Source organism: Callithrix jacchus, chromosome 17 (genome assembly GCF_049354715.1).
Source record: "Callithrix jacchus isolate 240 chromosome 17, calJac240_pri, whole genome shotgun sequence".
NCBI lineage: Eukaryota > Metazoa > Chordata > Mammalia > Primates > Cebidae > Callithrix > Callithrix jacchus.
Window position 1 is genome coordinate 11,894,455 of NC_133518.1, and position 19,357 is coordinate 11,913,811.

At 34.5% G+C, this 19,357-nt stretch overlaps 1 protein-coding gene across 14 annotated transcripts in view; it reads right to left on the reverse strand.

Annotated features, from left to right (window-relative positions):
* NAALADL2 (N-acetylated alpha-linked acidic dipeptidase like 2) overlaps positions 1-19,357 on the reverse strand; it is a 1,449,120-nt gene that overhangs the window by 749,393 nt on the left and 680,370 nt on the right. For all 14 annotated transcript variants that reach the window (XM_054246909.2, XM_054246903.2, XM_054246907.2 and 11 more), the window contains one exon: positions 7,989-8,490. In XM_054246909.2, the coding sequence (XP_054102884.1) occupies positions 7,989-8,482 (494 nt within the window). In that variant the 5' untranslated portion in view covers positions 8,483-8,490. The remainder of the gene's footprint in view (positions 1-7,988; positions 8,491-19,357) is intronic.

Consider the following 19,357-nt stretch of genomic DNA (forward strand, 5'->3'; position numbering starts at 1 on the left):
ACATACTGCACTTATAATTAGGAAGAACCATAGTATTCTTTCCATTAAGAAAAAGTAACCATATTAGACATAATTAGCATACAACACATTTTCTCCTTTTGGTCTTGCCATTCCACAGCATCTATACCAGTCAAAGGCAAACAAATTCCCGCATTCAAAAATAAACTAGACATCATTAATTTATCCATTTCAAATTTCTTATTACAATATTATATTTTCAAACTATGTTTTGAAGTTTTCAACATACTTACTCTGCTCAGAAATGTGCTTATGATCTTTAGAATGTGTTAGGATGGTGCAAAAGTAATTGCGGCTTTTGCCATTACTTTTAATGGCAAAACTGTGATTATATATGTGTGTGTATACATGTCATTTTTTTAAATAAATAAATACACCATTAAGGCATGGTGGCTTTATTATATAATAGAAATAAAACATTGTACCTGGGACATTCAAGCTTCTTCTACCTTAAAGAGCTTTCTCAGCAGTCCTAAGCAAACATGGTTTATACAAGATAACCAGCATCCCAACTGACTTAAGCTGATTAGATTATGGATAAGGACTTGACACAGTCACAAACATCTCTGGCCCCCCAAAAAGATAAAAAGACATTTCATCCTGGAGAATAGGAATCGAAGAATAATATACTGGAGAATTTAGCAATTAGCATTGGGAAAAGATCCAAAAATAAAAACAAAAACAAAAACTAGTATAGATTGAAAAAGAATTAAATCACTTCAGTGATCAACACTTCAGCGAAAATCAGAGAACTGTTTACTCAGGTCTGTGGAACAGATGGATACAGATTTTCTATCAATTAGGCCCAATAAATGAGTAAATCTTATTCATAGATTAACATATTAGCCCAGTTTCCCAGTTCCTGTTTTGATGCTTACAATAAACTCGCATTTTCCAAGTAATCACTGCTCCAAGCCACCAAAAACATACATTAAATGAACCTTTAATGACCTGTTTTGAATCTGATGCATCTGAATATGCATTCACCCACGCAGAAGATACACGGAAAGTTGAACATAGGAAGAAGAGACTGGGAGAATCTTCTTATATGGTTGATTATTACACAGATGCACACAGAGGCATACACACACTCACCCACATACTAACATGGTCTTCATATCTCTGACTATGTCAACGAATGTCAAGTGTAACTAAACTTCTGACTGATTTTCTTTTATTTGGACAACTTGATATGAAATAGTTGGCTTATATGAACCTACTACATGGGTTTCTTATGGGAACCAGGTTCTTAAACCAGGATATGCAGTCAGTACTATTCTCAATGATTCTCTATGAATCAACACATTATTCAAATATGTTCTTTATAAAAATAGTCCATAAAAATCACATATGTGTAACCTCTACATTGAGCAAGCATGAGTCAGGAAATATGGTCATAAAGGTCCATTTTTCTCCCCCATTTTCACCTATTTATTAGGGCTAGTTTTTGTTTCTATTGTTGTTTCCTGTTCCCGGATAACAAGCCTAGAAACTGTGCTCACTTTTAAGTGATTTGAGTTTCTCCAGCAAGTACTTAAAATGTTCAATACCATTTAATAGTCAGAACTTTGAACTTTTTCCCTCTTTCTGGTCATCTCCTGACTAGAAGCCTTGCAGTCAAAGCTGGGAGAGCAGTCAGCTTCTTTGACTTGTGCATTACACCTCTTCCTTTAGAGCTTCTGATACCTCTGGGGTTGAAGCAGAGCAAGTGTGAATAGGTAAATGGGGAGCACAAGTTTCTTTTCTTACTTGATGGATACTCACATAAGCCTGCATGACACTCTAAACCTAGGAGGAGTTATCAGCTGAAATTTTCTCTGGTGTGTTTTGTGTGCTTTTTTGAGACTCTTTTATTCCACAACTGGAGATTTCTCATTTTCCTTTTAAATGAGTAATAATATACCCTCCCCCAGCTCCTGGCTTACAGCCCTGAACACACCTCTAGCTTTGCCCCTCTCCAGGCCTCCTGCTCTCTTCCTCTCAGCCTGGATAGAATCCAGAGAAATAAAATTTGCCATATGCCACCTAAAACAACTACCTCTTCTTTTACACACACACACACACACACACACACACACACATATATATATATATATATTTTTTTTTTTTTGAGACAGAGTCTCACTCTGTTGCCCAGGCTGGAGTGCAGTGGTGCCATCTCAGCTCACTGCAACCTCTGCCTCCTAGGTTCAAGCGATTCTCCCTGCCTCGGCATCCCAGGTAGCTGGGATTACAAGTGCCTGTCACCACGCCCAGCTAATTTTTTGCATATTTAGTAGAGACGAGGTTTCATCATGATTACCAGGTTGGTCTCGAACTCCTGACCTCAGGCAATCCACCAGCCTTAGTCTCCCAAAGTGCTGGGATTATAGGTGTGAGCCACCATGCCTGGCCCTCCTTTGCACTTTTATCAGCAACTAGCCTAAGCAGTGAAGCTCTTATCACTTAGATATCATGAAAGGTAAGAGGCTGGATACTCTGAATGAGGCAGATATCAAGTTATTCCAAGTACTTTTGCCACCCGTACATCTTCTGGGTATTTCTGTTAAACTTTTTCCACTGGATTTGAGGCTTCTTTCTTGAGAAGAGATTGGAACTTATGGCACATCAATAGCTTTTTCAAAAATGCTTCACTTTCTCCATTCTCCCTAGTCTCATAAGCCAAAAACGGATAATTAATCATCTCTGGGGCCATACTATCATTTTTCTCAAAGCTCTACAGGCTACATGCTAGTCTTAGAAATGTAGCATCAATTGTCTTTATGCCTCAGCTGGAACTGATACTTTAATATTTTTACAGTATCTGGTTTTGATATAAGTTGCCATGTATTTAAAATGAGAACATAGGCTATCCTCTGAGTAATCATAGTATAACTATATAACTTAAATATTATTATGTCATATAATACAAAAAATGCTATGTTCATATTTTGTATAAAATTATAATATAATATGAAAAATATAAATGGCAAAATAATTTGAAAAATACATAGTATAATTGATAAACATAAAACTGTTTCTATGTTTATTCATGCATTCATTTTATTCTTTAAAAAATAATTGGAGAACGATCCAAGATGGCCGATTGCTAACATCCCGGGATTGCAGCTCTCAGGGAAGGCGCGGAGAACTAGAGGACGCCACACTTTCAGACAAAGTCTGGTGGCTCACGGAGCAGAAGATCCCCCAGTGGTGGAAACACAAGAGTCAGCAGCGCGACTCTCGTGGTCGGCTCAGCGGTTCCGCTGGCACCTCGGCGCGGCAGCGCTCGGCGCAGAGTAAACGGACCGATTCCCCTTCTGACCGAGGTTTGGAGCCCCGGGAAGGCAGATTCGCCTACTAAGGAAACAAGAAGGAAGCCCGACAGGAGAATCCTGGGCAGAAAAGCACCATCAGTTTTAACGCCGCTGCTCTGGCCCTGGGAACTAACAACCTGGACGTCCACTCAAGAGACCTAATCTGAAAGCTGGTAATTTCAAAGACGACAGGAGGATAAATTTACAATGACGGGAAGAAACCAGCGTAAAAAAGCTGAGAATACTCAAAGTCAGAAGACCTCTCCCTCTAAAGATGATCACAGTTCCACATCAACAATGGAACAAGGCTTGATGGAGAACGAGCGCCTCCTGATGACAGAATCACTCTTCAAGGAATGGATAATAACAAACTTCAGTGAGTTAAAAGACCATGTTGTAGCCCAATGTAAAGAAACTAGGAACTTTGAAAAAAGGTTTGATGAAATCCTATTGAGAATAGACAACTTAGAGAGGAGTATGAGTGAATTAATGGAACTGAAGAATACAATACAGGAACTCCGAGAAGTATGCACAGGTTTAAACACTCGAATTGTTCAAGCAGAAGAAGGGATATCAGAGGTCAAAGTCCAACTTAATGAAATAAAATGTGAAGAAAAGATTAGAGAAAAAAGGATAAAAAGGAATGAGCAAAGTCTTCAAGAAATGTGGGACTATGTGAAAAGACCAAATTTACGTTTGATAGGTGTACCTGAACGTGACGGAGAGAATGAATCCAAGCTGGAAAATACCCTTCAGGATATTATTCAGGAAAATTTTCCTAAACTAGCAAAGCAGGTCAACATTCAACCCCAGGTAATACAGAGAACACCACAAAGATATTCCTCAAGAAGAGCAACCCCAAGGCACATAATCGTTAGATTAACCAGGGTTGAAACGAAGGAGAGGATACTAAGGGCAGCCAGAGAGAAAGGTCAGGTTACCCACAAAGGGAAGCCTATCAGACTTACCGCAGATCTCTCGGCAGAAACTCTACAGGCTAGAAGAGAGTGGGGGCCAATATTCAACATCCTCAAAGAACAGAACCTTCGGCCCAGAATTTCATATCCAGCCAAACTAAGCTTCACAACTGAAGGAAAAATAAAATCTTTTATGAACAAGCACGAACTCAGAGATTTTATTACCACCAGGCCTGCTTTACAAGAGCTTCTGAAAGAGGCATTACACACAAAAAGAAACAACCAGTATTAGCCTTTCTAAAAATACACCAAAAAGTAAAGAGCACCAACATAAAGAAGAATTTACACCAACACATGGATAAAACAGCCAGTCAACATCAAATGGCAGTAACCCTAAATTTAAATTGACTAAATTCCCAATCAAAAGACATAGCCAAAACCCAACGGCATGTTACATCCAGACCTGTTTCACATGCAAGGATACACAAAGACTCAAAACAAAGGGATGGAGAAAGATTTACCAACTAAATGGAGAGCAAAAATAAATAATAAATAAATAAAAAGCAGGAGTTGCAATTCTTGTATCGGATAAAATAGATTTTAAAGCAACAAAGATATAGTGGTAAAAGGATCAATGCAACAACAAGAGCTAACGATCCTAACACCCAGATAGGAGACTTAGATTCAATGAGACAGAAAATTAATAAGGATATCAAGGACTCGAACTCAGATCCAGAACAAGTAAACTTAATAAATATTTATAGAGCTCTCCACTTCAAATACACAAAATATACATTCTTGTCAATACCACATCACACCTACCCATTAGTTTAAATGAAACATTGATTGGCCATTATTAATACCCAATTTTTTTCAAAATAAAGCAATATTTCCATTTATTCTCCCTCTTTCTCTTCCTCTTTCTTCCTCTCCTTTACTTATTTTTTTTTTCTTTCCTTCTCTCAAAAAAAAAAAAGAAATCAACTTGTAAACCTCTAGATCTAGGTCGGCAATGTCTCTCATTGCTTGATTTCCTTTCTTCCCTTCCCTCCCTCCCTCCCTCCCCACTTCCTCCCTTCCTTCCTTCCTTCATCCCTTCCTTCCTCCCTACTGTCCTTCTTCCCTTCCTTCCTGCCTTCCTCCTCCCCCCCAAAAAAAAATAATAATTACTTAATGTCTATTAGATGATTGCATTTAATGGTGGACAACCAAGTTTGGTCCATTCTCTCATAGAGTCTGCAGTTTTATCTATTATAAAATGAACATATCTTGTATTACACAACTATCAGGCTATTTGATAAGAACTGACATAGGCTTAGAGCATGTGCAGGAAAAGAAAACCAATAGAGAAGAGAGAGAGCAATTGAAGAACAAAATAGTGGGCCAGTAAGAGCATACAGTTATTAATAAACTCATGGAAAGTAACAGCAGGAATCGACTACTAGTAGGAGGTACACAATTAAGGCTAAGATTGCTTAGTAAACACAGAGACCCATAAGAACAAACGGTTGGGATGACTATTGAGGGAAAAGTTATTTTTGGATGAGGAGCCGTTACATTTGCAAAGATATTTGTACCAAAAATACAATTTTTTTGAAATATAAAGTATGTTATCTCAATAAAGAAAAAAAACTCTGGTTATTTGATGGACCCATAATTGTGAATCTGTACCTAACCACAGAAAACTACCTGGGAGTGTAATTGCTAGTGGTTATGCTTTCAGAGCTAGATTTGACAGAAATGTTATTTTATTGATTTTGGAGTTTAAGACTGGAATGTAATCCTTACCATCATGCAGCTTCCATTCTGAAAAAAATAACATTTTAATGTAATTATGTATTTTAAATTTTATAATTAGTTGCCTATTTGCAAAGAGGACACAAGACACCTTTTCAAGACAACTACAGTGCTGAAAAAAGAATTAAAACAAGTAAGGCAAAGAAAGCCAAAGTAATATAAAGAGAGGAAATAGATACGTAGCTTAGTTTGTAAACAAAATGCTTGTCATGAAGTTCCTAATAAACTTACAAATAGAAATCTGACTTAAACTTACTAAGAACCAAAGCAAAAAAGGAAGCAGACTAGGTCACGGTATTCACTGTGTCAATAAATTAAAAAGTAACCAGTTGCTCAGGAAAACACACACACACACACACACACACACACACACACACACCCTTGACATTAAAAAGAAATTAATGCTAAGGATTCTTTTCCAGAAGACATTTTATAACAGAAACGATGTCCATAACGAAGTTAAAGTAAAAAGTTTTATAGAGTTCTTCTATTTTCTTTGTTTGTTTTTTAATAACATCCTGAGCCAGTTAGTTTTATTTGCAACTTTTCCTTTTTCTGCTCCAGCCCATATTTCAGGCAGTGGATCCCTTCAGAATGAATTTCCCAGGCTGTAAGTCTCTTTGGCTGGTTTCAGCCAATAGGACAACTGCTAGGACACAGTTGTGGGGGGAAAAGACAAGCTGGGGCATTTCCCTCTCTCTGTCTTCAGTGGTGCCTGCAGCTGAGGTTATGTCCCCCTCTCTGCCCTTGTGTGCACAGACATTCCAACCTAGAGGGCTTCTCCCTCTAGTCTAGGTTTAGAAATGGCTCTGTTTTGTTACTCTCTGGGCTGCCTGAGTATTACCTGATTGGCTTATCAGTTCTGTTAATTGTTGGAAGATTTCTATAGTTTAAATGTCTTGTGCTTTAAATATTCAGGAAGTTTTTTTTTATCTTCATTGGATCCCAGCTGATACAATCATTCATTATAAGACAACAGCATATCCTTCAGCTGAATTCAATATAAACAATTTTACATTGAGAAGTGTCTTTAAAAGAGTTATTATCCACATATTAAATATCCAGGGATGCTTACGCAAAAGTGAATAGCAGATACAGAAGAGTGTAGGAAACACATTCCTGTCAGTCACTGAGGCCTAATCTTCATGAAGAGGATCAGAATCTACCAACACCAATACCCATGGAATCTGCATACATGAATTACGTGACACATCGTTCAGTGGACATGCTTTTCTGATAAAATTCCTAGAAATACACACCGGCCAACATCTTGGCTGTAACAAATCAGTGGAACCCAGAAAGAATATCCTGGAGAAGTAGTACCTCACTATTCTATCTACCTACAAACAAAATACATGATTCACCTAGGACTATTCTTTTTCTGCAAATATAGAAGCCATATGTGGAAGGTAATACATCATCTTCCATATCCAGTTCTTCACTAAATATGCAAAGTAGAAAACTTTTTACAAGTTAGCATGTATGCTAATAACATTTTCCAAGCTATCCACTAGTTACATGACATCAGTGAAGCCTTTGAAGACAGTTACTTCAGCTCATAAAGCAGGTTTATTTTATTCTGATGTCATTAATGTTTTTAATGATAGGGCTAATGTCCTAGTTTTTATTACCTGTATATCTGGCAATCTTCGCATCCCAATTTGGTCTAACTAGGCTCCTCAAGAGGAAGAAAATACAGTGGCTGGAGACTTCTAGTCTCCATAGAAGTTATAATTCTTACTGGTAATAAATAAAACAGCATCACAAATTTATACTGAAGTACCATAAATCCAAATATGTGCACCCTCCCCCTTGAAGTTTCTATTCTTGTTGTGCTGGAAATTATGTTTCTCAGCTTGCAAAACTGACTTAAACCATGGCAAAATCATCAGTTCAATACCCCGTGTGAAACATTTTTCCCAAGAAATGCATTCAAACAACATGTTTCTTCTTCACCTACCTGAAAGACTTCTTAATATCTTCTGCCTGGATTGTCTTGAGAATCTCTTGGTATAACTGATGATCAACCGTTCCTGAAGATGGAGAATCTGAAGGGCAATTTGTATGTATGTAATAACCTATCAAAATCCCAAAAATAAATACAATGATGGCTGTGCAAAGTATTTTTAAAAGGTGGCAAAAGTTGCAGCGATTGCTCTTTGGTGCAGATCGTGTATAATGGCTAATGTAGTCAGATTCTTCCTGAAGTCTCTGGAACCTTCCTTTGGGTGAAGTTGCTGGTTGAATGGAATCAAGATTGAGGTCTGTAGTCTCTGAATGCCCTAGGTTCTGATTCTCAGCACTGTCTAGCTGGAATTGGTCAAAACCAGGCTCCTCTAGTTCCTTCTCCATGTCCCACTCTAAGTCAAGGGCAGTGGCTTGAAGGTCATCATTGTCTAAGTACTGTGAGTGTCCTGGAGCTCTTTGATCTGCATTGACCTTCTGATAAGCCATCTTTCTCCCTGTGAAAATAATAAGAGAAATATATTTTAATAAAATAAGCACACAATTAAAAAAAAAAACTAAAAATTTGAAAACAAAACATTAAGTCATATTGGGTTTCCATAAAATTGTAATGATTATAATATAGGGAAATAAATTTTCCCAGTAGAAACTCACATTTTATTTAATTATTTAATCTTATAATTTTCTGTTGATGTTATTATAGGAAAGGGAGACAAAAGAAAAATGAAAGTAGAAGGTACTTAGTGGAAAAGTTATGAGAAAACAAAATCTATCACAAACACACATAGGTACACCAACCATTAATCTTTGAAGCTCAGGATAATAACAACAGTCACAAATGCACAATATCATTGAAGGACAATGCAATGTAGAAGGCAAAATTAAACCTTCACAGTTACAAAATAACTTCTAAAAATTAAAGACAAAAGTAATAAAGCTATGATTTGGTAAGTTAAAGAGAGAAAATAATAACAATCCTGGAATGATTACATTGTCAGAGCTAGTCTGACAATTCACAAATTCAGGATGTGGTCAGAATAACTAAATGAAATACAAATTCTGCAAGAAGCAAAATCTGTTTTGTTACAGAAGCTTAAGTTACCAAAAAGACTGCAAAACTTTAAGACCATGAGAGAGGACATAGATGTTCCAAGAAAGTAGTAACACAAATTGTCCTGGCTCAGTAAACTTTAAATAAAAGTCTGGGATGGCATCAATCCAAAGAGGGAAGCCTTTTGCCAGCCTAGGAGAGTTTGGTTTTATAACATTGCTACGGGAATGGCAGATGGAGCTTCCTCTCCCCTGCACAGCTTTGGATGACAGTTTGTTGTATCCTGCCGAGTGGTATCAGGAAAACTGGGCTAATTAACTGCAAGTGGTCTTAAGTCTGCATTCAGTAACCCACTGGTGTATTATGGCTGCAGATTAAGAGTATTTATACTTAATTTTTCTGTGTATTAGATTTGTCACCTCAGCTGGATCTTAGGTCCCTCACTATGTTCTATGATTTTTCAGTGTGTCCCACTGTGGTGGGGGAAAAACACAACTCAACTGATAATTGATTAGCTAATTGCCTTAGTAATAGTGGTTGACAAGTGAATTCCTATGAAAAAGATAAAACAAGGATTTCATGAAAGGGAGTGGCATTGTGTACAGAATTATGGCCATACATACCTCCAATTTTGGCTAGCTGAGGCCCATATAATTAAAATACCCTAAATTTTTAAGAAAGTTCAAATATAACTAGATATTAAATTTTATAAAATAAAAAAATATGTAATTCTAACTAAAATTTTCATATGCTACCTTATAATCTAGGAATAATTCTTACCCAGCATTGAAGCAATAAAAATGATTATCTAATGCATGTCAGGCACTGAGATAGGCAATGAAGACAGAAATAAATAGGACCCTATTATTCCCCAAACAGGGAACCATCAAATCAGAGAGACAATGCACCAACAAACAAAAATGTCAGATACAATATGCAAAGTGCCAGGGAAACTCAGGGGTGATTGATTCTAGCAGAAAACACAGAAAATGATTATTCAAAAAAAGTGACCCTAACTTGCTTTGCAAGAGATGAGGTTGTGAGAGTACCACACAAGAAGGGGAAAATTTACAAAAGCGAAGAATAAGAACGCTCCATTTGAAAAACCTAGAGTGGTATGCTATGGCTGAGGATACAGCACATGGGAAAAGATGCTGAGAAAAAAGCTAGGAAAAGGTGACACTGGGCAAAAAACTCAACCTCCCTACAACACAGGGTCTTCACATGTCAAATGGGCATAATAATAATATAAACTTCATAGTCTTGTCATTAGGATTCATTCAGATGTGAACCTAAAGCAGCTATTTGAGTAGTGCATGGGCTATACAGAAGAGACATTTCTAGTATTAGGGGAGATAGAACTGTCAAGGATTGGTGGAAAGTTCATAATTACATAATTCTGCAAGACATTGTGGAGATGGAGAGGAGGCTGTATAATATTCACACACACACACACACACACTATAGTGTTTGGTGTTTTTTATTAACATTTAGTCTATATGTAGAGATTAAAACATAAAAATCATCACATGATAAACTAAATGTTCTCATAGCTCTACATTCCTTTTCTTTTCCCTCCCTCCCTCCATTCCTTCTTGTTTAGCCTTGTTTTCAAAATGATTCAAGGAAGTATAGCATTTGAATTCTGTCTTCGGTCAAATCAAGACAAGCAGAGAAAGGAAGTAACATATGGAGTTTGTGATAAGTATTCGAATAGGTTAGGTAATGGCTGATTAACTTATAGAGAAAGAAACTGAATCTCACTGGGTTTAAAGAAAATGTCAAAAGAAAATACGAGAGGATACAAAAAAAATCTGAAGAAAGTAGAATAAGGAGTCTCTAAACACTTTAGAAAACAATTTATTTTAATGTACTTTGTAAACTGCAATTTCCTGGCTCTAGTCAATCTTTTTCCCTTTGGCCTAAACATCAATAAATTGCTGTTATCTTGACATGATATTATATTTACTTCTTTAACTGTTCAGCTTATGCATTATTGATTACTTTACTTGGAGAATTTTTCCATGCAGTTCTCTAGATTTTTTTCTCCCATTTTAATGAATCAGAATTTCTCTCTCTCCCTAAAGGCTTAAAAAAAATTGAATGGTAGAGCTTGGTTTATGTTCAAAAAAGACTTGGCACATGGGAGTTCATACAGAAATGTGAGCTCTCTAATTCTGACCTCTAATACAAACATTCGAAGTCACTTCTCTATAAATCATTTAAAAGCCAATTGCAATGGTGAGGCAGAGTTTTCATCTCTAGCCTGACAATAGGCATTCCATCACATGTACATCAGCAATTTAACGCTCTTCAAACATCAGACAGGGCCATCAAATAGAATGTAATGCAGATACAGATATTAACTCATCAGCATGATGGATATCTACCTGACACCCTTACTATCACTTTTGAATTCATTACACATTATTAAATTTTCACTAAATTCTCTCTTTCAGAGAGTCACATCTGGGATAAAGGTAGATGAAGTCACTTGATATAACAAAATCCAAAATATTTCAGGAAAATTACCAAAAAATGAGAATGTCATGACATATATGATAAAGCATTTTAATCACCAAGTTGGTAGAATCAATTATAAATGCCATATATTTCATATATCAAATACATGTATATATAGTATATATAAATGTATCATATATGTATATATATAATTAATATTTCTATAAAATTATTTTGCCTTAGAAATAGTATAGATATTTTGCAAAAATAAACATAGATATCTCTGCCCTAATATTGTTTCACTTAAAACATATATATGTTTTATATAATATATATTATATTATACATATATATGTATATATACATAATATAATATAATATATAATATAATTATATTATAATATAATATAATAACATATATATGTATAATATAATATATATTATATAAAACATATATATGTTTTATATATATATGTATATATATATAATATGTATATACATATATATATAATTTTGCAGAAAATAAACTACCAAATAAAGGTAGAACTTTAGTAACATATTTAGTTTTGAGTTGCTATAAATTATTCTATGGTTCCCACCAAGTATGTAGCTGTCTTTAAAATACCTCTGCCCTGTGAGACAAAAACATAACACATTTATTTTTATCAAAGCATCAAATTCCCTAGTATGAAAATTTTATATTTAAAGATAAATCATCAGCAAAATCAGCCTGTCTTAAACATGATCATGTAATACTGTCATTCAATTTTTTTTATTACTGATGCACATGATTTGGTTAATTTTTATTGTCATGGCACTTTAAGATTACCCCATGTGAGTGATTTTTAAACAGTACATGTAGTAGATTTTATAATCTACCACATGAATAATTATCTAGAAGAGATATACTTTAGTATAGACAAGGTCATATAAACTTGTGACATTTCTTAAAATGGAAATATCAGTAACACTCTTACATGTTATATTGTGGCACATGGCCTGTTTTATCAAATGCAGTTGTTATGAAAAGTATATTTTCCATATTTTTGAAAGGTCTTATTCACTTAGGTGACATCTCTTTCCATCTAGGCCTATAACTAAAAGCTAGTTTTTTAAAATTTAACATACTAAAACCTTTACCTTCTATATACACTTATTTAAAATACCTCTATTATAAAATATGCTTTATTTTATTTTATTTTATTTTACACTCACTTATTTAAATCCTTCTATTATAAAAATAAAGTGCCTACAAGTTGAACTGAACGGTATTTTTCTGACCTATGACAGATTAATAATAATGAATATCCATCTATATTCAACATATGATAGTTTAAAATAAACTGACACTTCTGAATGCTATTTTTTTCACAACTACGAGCTTAAACCAAATAAATTATATAGAAATAAAAGATAAGCATGGTAACAGAATGAGAACTGCAAATGTAAAACATAATCTCTGGTTGCTGCGTATCTAGTCTAACACAGGGTCTGCCAAATATTTTAGATAACAAATACAGAGTAGACAAAATGATTTTTAAATGTTACATATTACTTATGCCATTTGGGAATATAATCACAGCAGTCATTCTTTCTTGTTTAGCAGTCATAATGGGAGAATTTATTATATTAATGTTCTGACCTTGTAAATCTCCAAATTAGTGGACTTCATGCTTAAATTTCCCATTTGTCGAACAGAAACAATAAAAGTATCAAATTTTTGAAGTTATTATGAGTAAATGAGATAAATAATTTAATGTGCTAAGACCATTGTCTAACACATTATAAATGATACACTGATAACAATTATAGTGATTCACTAATTTTTTTTCCAGAAATTCTAAGAGCTAAGAAAATAGAAATATTTGGAGCTTAGAACTTTAAGATACAGGGTTAATTAAATTAAACTATGACCTGAGACCTCAAGCTTTAATATCAAGAACCTGGAAATGTTGAGAAATAAAGCTGTGTACCCAAATGCCTTTGAAAATGGGAAGCATTCTGTTAATCATTATCTATGGTTCAGATACATAAAAGAGAAATTTGGCTAATATTTACATAAAAGTCATTATTACATCTGACTATATCTTATTACAGAGCTTAGTTTACTTTTGGTCTATTTATTCAAAGAATAACAGAGCTTTTCCATGTTAAAGAATTCTGTTTAATAGTTCCAGGAATTGGTGGTGTGAAATTGTAATCCTGAGTTACAAATGTTTGTTGTAGAACACCATGTTTATCACAGAAGTTTGACTTGATTCATTGACTATGTCACTAATATTTTAACTCAAACAGTATAAAACATTGTTCAGATCTTATTAGAATTAAGAACACATATAAAGGCTTTCCTACTTGTAAAAGTAATTTTACAAGCAAAATAAATGAATGACTGTAGCAAATGAGCTTTAAAACATAAGGCAGAATCTCAATTTCCTATGACAATCCATGACTGAATCTTCATTGTACAATGAGAAAAAATATTCATATAGTGTTTTCTGAAGCTTTCAATGTCAAATGATTTGCTGATTTGATGGATGGATTTGAGGCAAAAGCATTTCTTAGAAATGTCAGGGCATCATCAAAAGACATTCATTATGCATCTTTGTGCAGTAATACTTCAGGTACTGTAACAGTGAACTACATAGTACCCATAGAAATTTTTAAATCTAAGGTTTAAGAATATTCCTTATAGGCAAAAAACATTTAACATAAAATTTTCAGTATAAACCTAGTTTATACAAATAAAGCCCACGTTTGTGAAATAATTTTTTGCTGTTGAAAGCTTTAATGGTATCAGCTTGAGAGCAACACAAAGGATAAAACTATAAAAATAATAATTCAGAAGACTCTGTTCCCCAACTTAATTCTTCAGTATAATGAGATTTTTTCCCCATTTATGGTTTTAGTGAAATGGCCTTGGCAACTGCTATAGTGTCTGTAAATGCATTAAGAATTCTTTATTTAATTGCAATTGTATATGTCAAACACATAAAAGAAATGACAATAATTATTTATTGTTCATGCTTCACTAATAGATTAAATAGGATATACAAAGTGAAGGAAATTATTATTTGTGCTTTATTTTTAGAAAAACGAATCGGTCACAGCCTATTCTAAAACAAGTAGCACACTTAATTTAGGCACAGTGGATAATCAAGTTGGAGAACATAAACTAAGACTTCATCGTGAAGCCTGAGTAACCTTGATCACTAAATGACATCTAAAAGGTATGCTTATAGGATGCCAAATTAATGAGCTATACATTGCAAAATGCAGTCGAAACCATTTGGAAAAAAAAATGAGTTGGTGAAACCCAGTCAGTTCGTGGAAATTTGTTTTAGATCGCTTGCATATGCATGGCCACCTGCTAGTTCCCTGAGTAGGCCAGCCTTTGGGGCCCTGTGTGCAACTGCAAATTGTGTAACACACCCTAACTGGATGGTTAATTGGGCCCACCTGAGTTCCTATATCTGTGGTAAAGTTTTTAAATATCAGAATTATATAAATTCCATTCAGGATTTGGCAAACAGAGGAGCTGATTAGTATGAACCAAAACAATAAATTGTATGTGTGCCCTGAACTGGTAGTGTGAACACTTCATATTATTTAGGGTATCCACCATATAAATTTAAGTCTCACTAATATCATAAAACTATTTTTCTCAGGGGTGTGTAAATAATTCCTTGTCCTGCCATGGGCTCCTTGTCTTTTTTGTTATCTGATTCCACCTCCACATAGATTCTGGAGTATGTTTTCCTGCTTGTTTTTAAAAAATATTTACTGTACGTACTTCTATCAAATTTACATACTTTTACCTTCAGAGTGTATGAACTGGCTTACATTAGAAACTCATACGTGAGATAAATATATCCACAAACGTATAAAATAAAAAAGAGTGGAGGAGAAAATAATTCTAATATTTTGGCTAAAAAAAAGGCCCTGTAATTGAATTTTAATGTAGTTCTGAGCCTCTTCACAGGCATAGCGAGGAGGGTTGCCTACTGGGTCTTCTTGAGTTCCATCAGTATTTGCCTGATCTTGCTTGTTAATGCACAAGGCTGTCAGTCTTAGCTGAAGGGTTTGTTTTTAATCTTATTTTTTTTTTTACTGTTATCTTTTTCCGCAGTTGCAGGTTTCTGTTTTGAGAATATACTTTTCTCTACCTAATCAGATAAATCTATGAATGTCCTTTTTATCTTTTGCACTTAGATTTTGATACACAGAATAACAATATCCCCATGATGTATCATCCAAAATAATATGTTAATATACAATTCACCAAACCCTTAAAATGAGACAAGAATTACTCTAAAGTTAGGTCTTTACCTGCATTATGTCCTTTAATGAAGCAATCCTATGTTAAGTGCTATTATTATCCCCATTTTGTAGATGAGGTTATTTGAGGCATAGCAATTATTTTCCCAAATCTCACAGCTAATAAAGTAGAAGAGCTGGCCTGTTAAATTTCAAAACCTACTCTTTTAAATGTCACAACATCCAGGCTTTCTAAGAGGTCTCAGAGTTAGCATGATGTTAGCAAGTACAGAAGTCTTACTGGCATATTAATCCTTGGTGATGGTAAGAAAGTGACTGTAAGCACCAGGATCTCCATGGCCCTTCAATCTTAATAGTCCTGTCTGGATCCTCAGCTCTCTGGATCTGCTCTGACTACATTCAGGACCTAACAGATCTTTTTTTTTTTTTTCTTTTTCTTTCTCTCTCTCTCCACAGCACCCTGGCAGGCTATGTTTCCTGTCACTGGGGTTTGAATAACAAAGAATTGTTTCCAAGCACAGTGCTCTGAGGAAAAGACCACAACCACCACTCTATTGTCTCTTCTGAACAGCACTTTCAAAATGTTTTCTTCTCCTGCCGCTGAGGGACAAAGGGCAAAGCAACTCTGCTAACAACTAGACAGTCACAGTTCACATTCAACCTGCTGCTGACCTGTTTTCAGACATGAAAACCCTTCTGCTCATCCTGCCCACTCCCTACTATGTGTCGTTTACACTGGCAAAAGAAGGTTTCAAGGGTGTCAAGAGTTAACACATCAAGACAATCACCACTTGGCTCTTTGAGAGCTGTCTGCCAGGAGGAGCCTCATAGCTTGATAGTACACTGCAATTTTTTATCTTTTCAGCCAGTGTGAATGACCTTAAATTGCTGCTTTTTCACTGTGGCTTTTGGATTTGCAAGAACAGCGAGCTGAAGCTTGTATCTACACAAGGCCACGAAAGCACTCTATTTTTCAGACGTTTCAAGGTACTTTATTGGTTTACTTTTTAAATATTGTTTCTTTCAAAAGTAACAGGTTTCTACAAACTAGAAGTGCTTTGTTCTAAAATTCATATTTCTCTGTTTCCTAAAATCATAACACACAAAAACGATTTAAGGCCCACAGTTGTAATTCAGTACACCTAGTATCTGCACTTTGTATTTTCTGAAATAGATTTTCTCATACTTGTTCTTTTAGGAGCAGAGTTAATATATCACGATACTGTGGTTAAGTGGCGGGAAAGAAGGGAGCTCAGAGAAACACATTTTTACAGTTTGCCTGTGTCCATTTAACATTCTTTTAGTAACAAAATTATGTTAACCTCCCCAAATATATGTTGGGTAAATTCTGAAAATCTATTCCTTTTTTTTTTTCTTGAGATGGAGACTTGCTCTGTCGCCAGGCTGGAGTGCAGTGGCACGATCTCAGCTCGGTGTAACGTCCGCCCCCTGGGTTCAAGTGATTCTCCTGTCTCAGCCTCCCAAGTAGCTGGGACTACAGGCATGCGCCACCACACCCAGCTAATTTTTGTATTTTTAGTAGAGATGGGGTTTCACCATGTTGGTCAGGCTGGTCTTGAACTCTGGACCCGTGATCCACCCACCTTGGCCTCCCAAAGTGCTGGGATTACAGACATGAGCCACCGGGCCAGGCCTGAAAATCCATTCTTTAAGAGGCCGAGAGTAAGATCCAAACCTAAAATTTTAGTGTTTAGCTCACAAACCATTAGGCTATAATCTAGAGAAAATTAAAGTTGGTAATTTAACCCAAAACATTACAATTATGAGAATTAGTTCTAGATTAAGTGCATGGTGTGTTCCTTATAAACGAAAGATGTTATATCTAAAAAACAGTGTAAATGAATTATTATATTTTCCTATGTAGTAGGAATACATTAATTGAAAGAAAACCAAGAATTGTGAAGGTCACTCATTACTAAGAAAATATAAAACTTAACTTGTAATAACTGATGACAGAATCAATATTAAACTACTTTTCAAGAATAATCTAAGCAGCATATGAAAGGGAGAAACAAATTGTCCAAGATTTTGCTATTCTTTCTTATTTCTAAGAGGTCACATCCGTAAATATAACTATGTCTCAAGCAAACAAGGATATGATTTTACTTTAATATTTTACATTAATATTTTTTTCTAGGCTTCCTATATATATATAAAATAGAATTTTGTGTGGACCAAATAACAAAATGAATCTTTTAATAAATCAAAATTCAAGTTTTTTCTATAAGTAAACTTTATAATAGAACTAATTATTGCTAGCATTTTTAATAAAAATTGGCATTTAGCTAAAAAGAAAGGATGATAAATATTATAGCAATATGTTATATCTGTATGACAGCTGGACATTGAGAGATTAATTATTATTAGAAATTTATAAACATGCCTACTAATAGTTTGGGGCAAATTCAAGCAACTAAACAATTTACTAAAGACTATATTGAGCAATTCTTATGTCATTTATATTTTATTTATGAACAGGAATATAAAAAATGAAAGACCTCCAATGGCACATAAAAGTAATGCTGATATGAAACTAAATGTCAGGCAAAAGGCATGAAAATGTAAGAGCCACAAAGACATTAAATATAAAACATTTAACAGAACTTTTATATAACTGACACCATTGAAAAGTCATTTATAATAATATTGTATGCAAAATTTTTAGAATTCACCTAACCTTTAATTTTAAAATGTCAAATATTATTACTTTATCAACATCATTTTTAGCTTCTTTGCCCATTTCTTTTTTTTTTGATTCCATATTATAGCCTCTATTTTTAAATTTATATATGTTTCCATTTCTTCAGCCTGTCTCATGATTTCATTTTTACCTTTCTAACTAATTTCACTATTGATATCTAAGGTATCCCATTTAAAAATAATAAAATAACTGGCCACAAAAAAATTTATTTCATTCTTTTCTATGTATTGAGAATGTTATATTTTTTGAACTATACAGAGCCAGTTGATGTTTTTTTTTAAAATTACTGTCAAAACATAGTTTATGTTTTCCTCTACTATTCCAAATACATCAGATCTTTAGTTTTCAAAGTGATAGTAAAGCTTGACTCATCCTTAACCTGCTGTTCTGGAGTTATAGTCTCCGATGCTCTGTAGGAAAAACTAAAGGCCCTTCTCCCTAATGCTTTCACAAATACTTCCCTCAGCTATTGCAATGGTGAGACTTCCCATTTTATTCATCCTTTATAATTATAACCCATTACCTGCAAATAAAATATCTGTATCTTAACCGCATGTCCTAGGATGTTATAGGAAATGAAATGTACCTGTTGTCTTTTCTTTCTTTCTTTACATTTTAATCCTGCAAAAGGTTTAAAAATAAGATTACGCAGGTCCCTTTGTTTCCTGAGTAGTTTGTAACACTTGAGAGCCCCTGCAATGGAAATATGGTTTCTTCAGGAAAAAGAAGGAGCATAATCTTTAAGGAGGAAGAAAATAAAAATTATAACAATACAAATAGGAGCATGCATTGCCACATAATTTTAAGCAGTGATGACCTTAACTAGTTTCACTATAGTAAATAATATAGTATT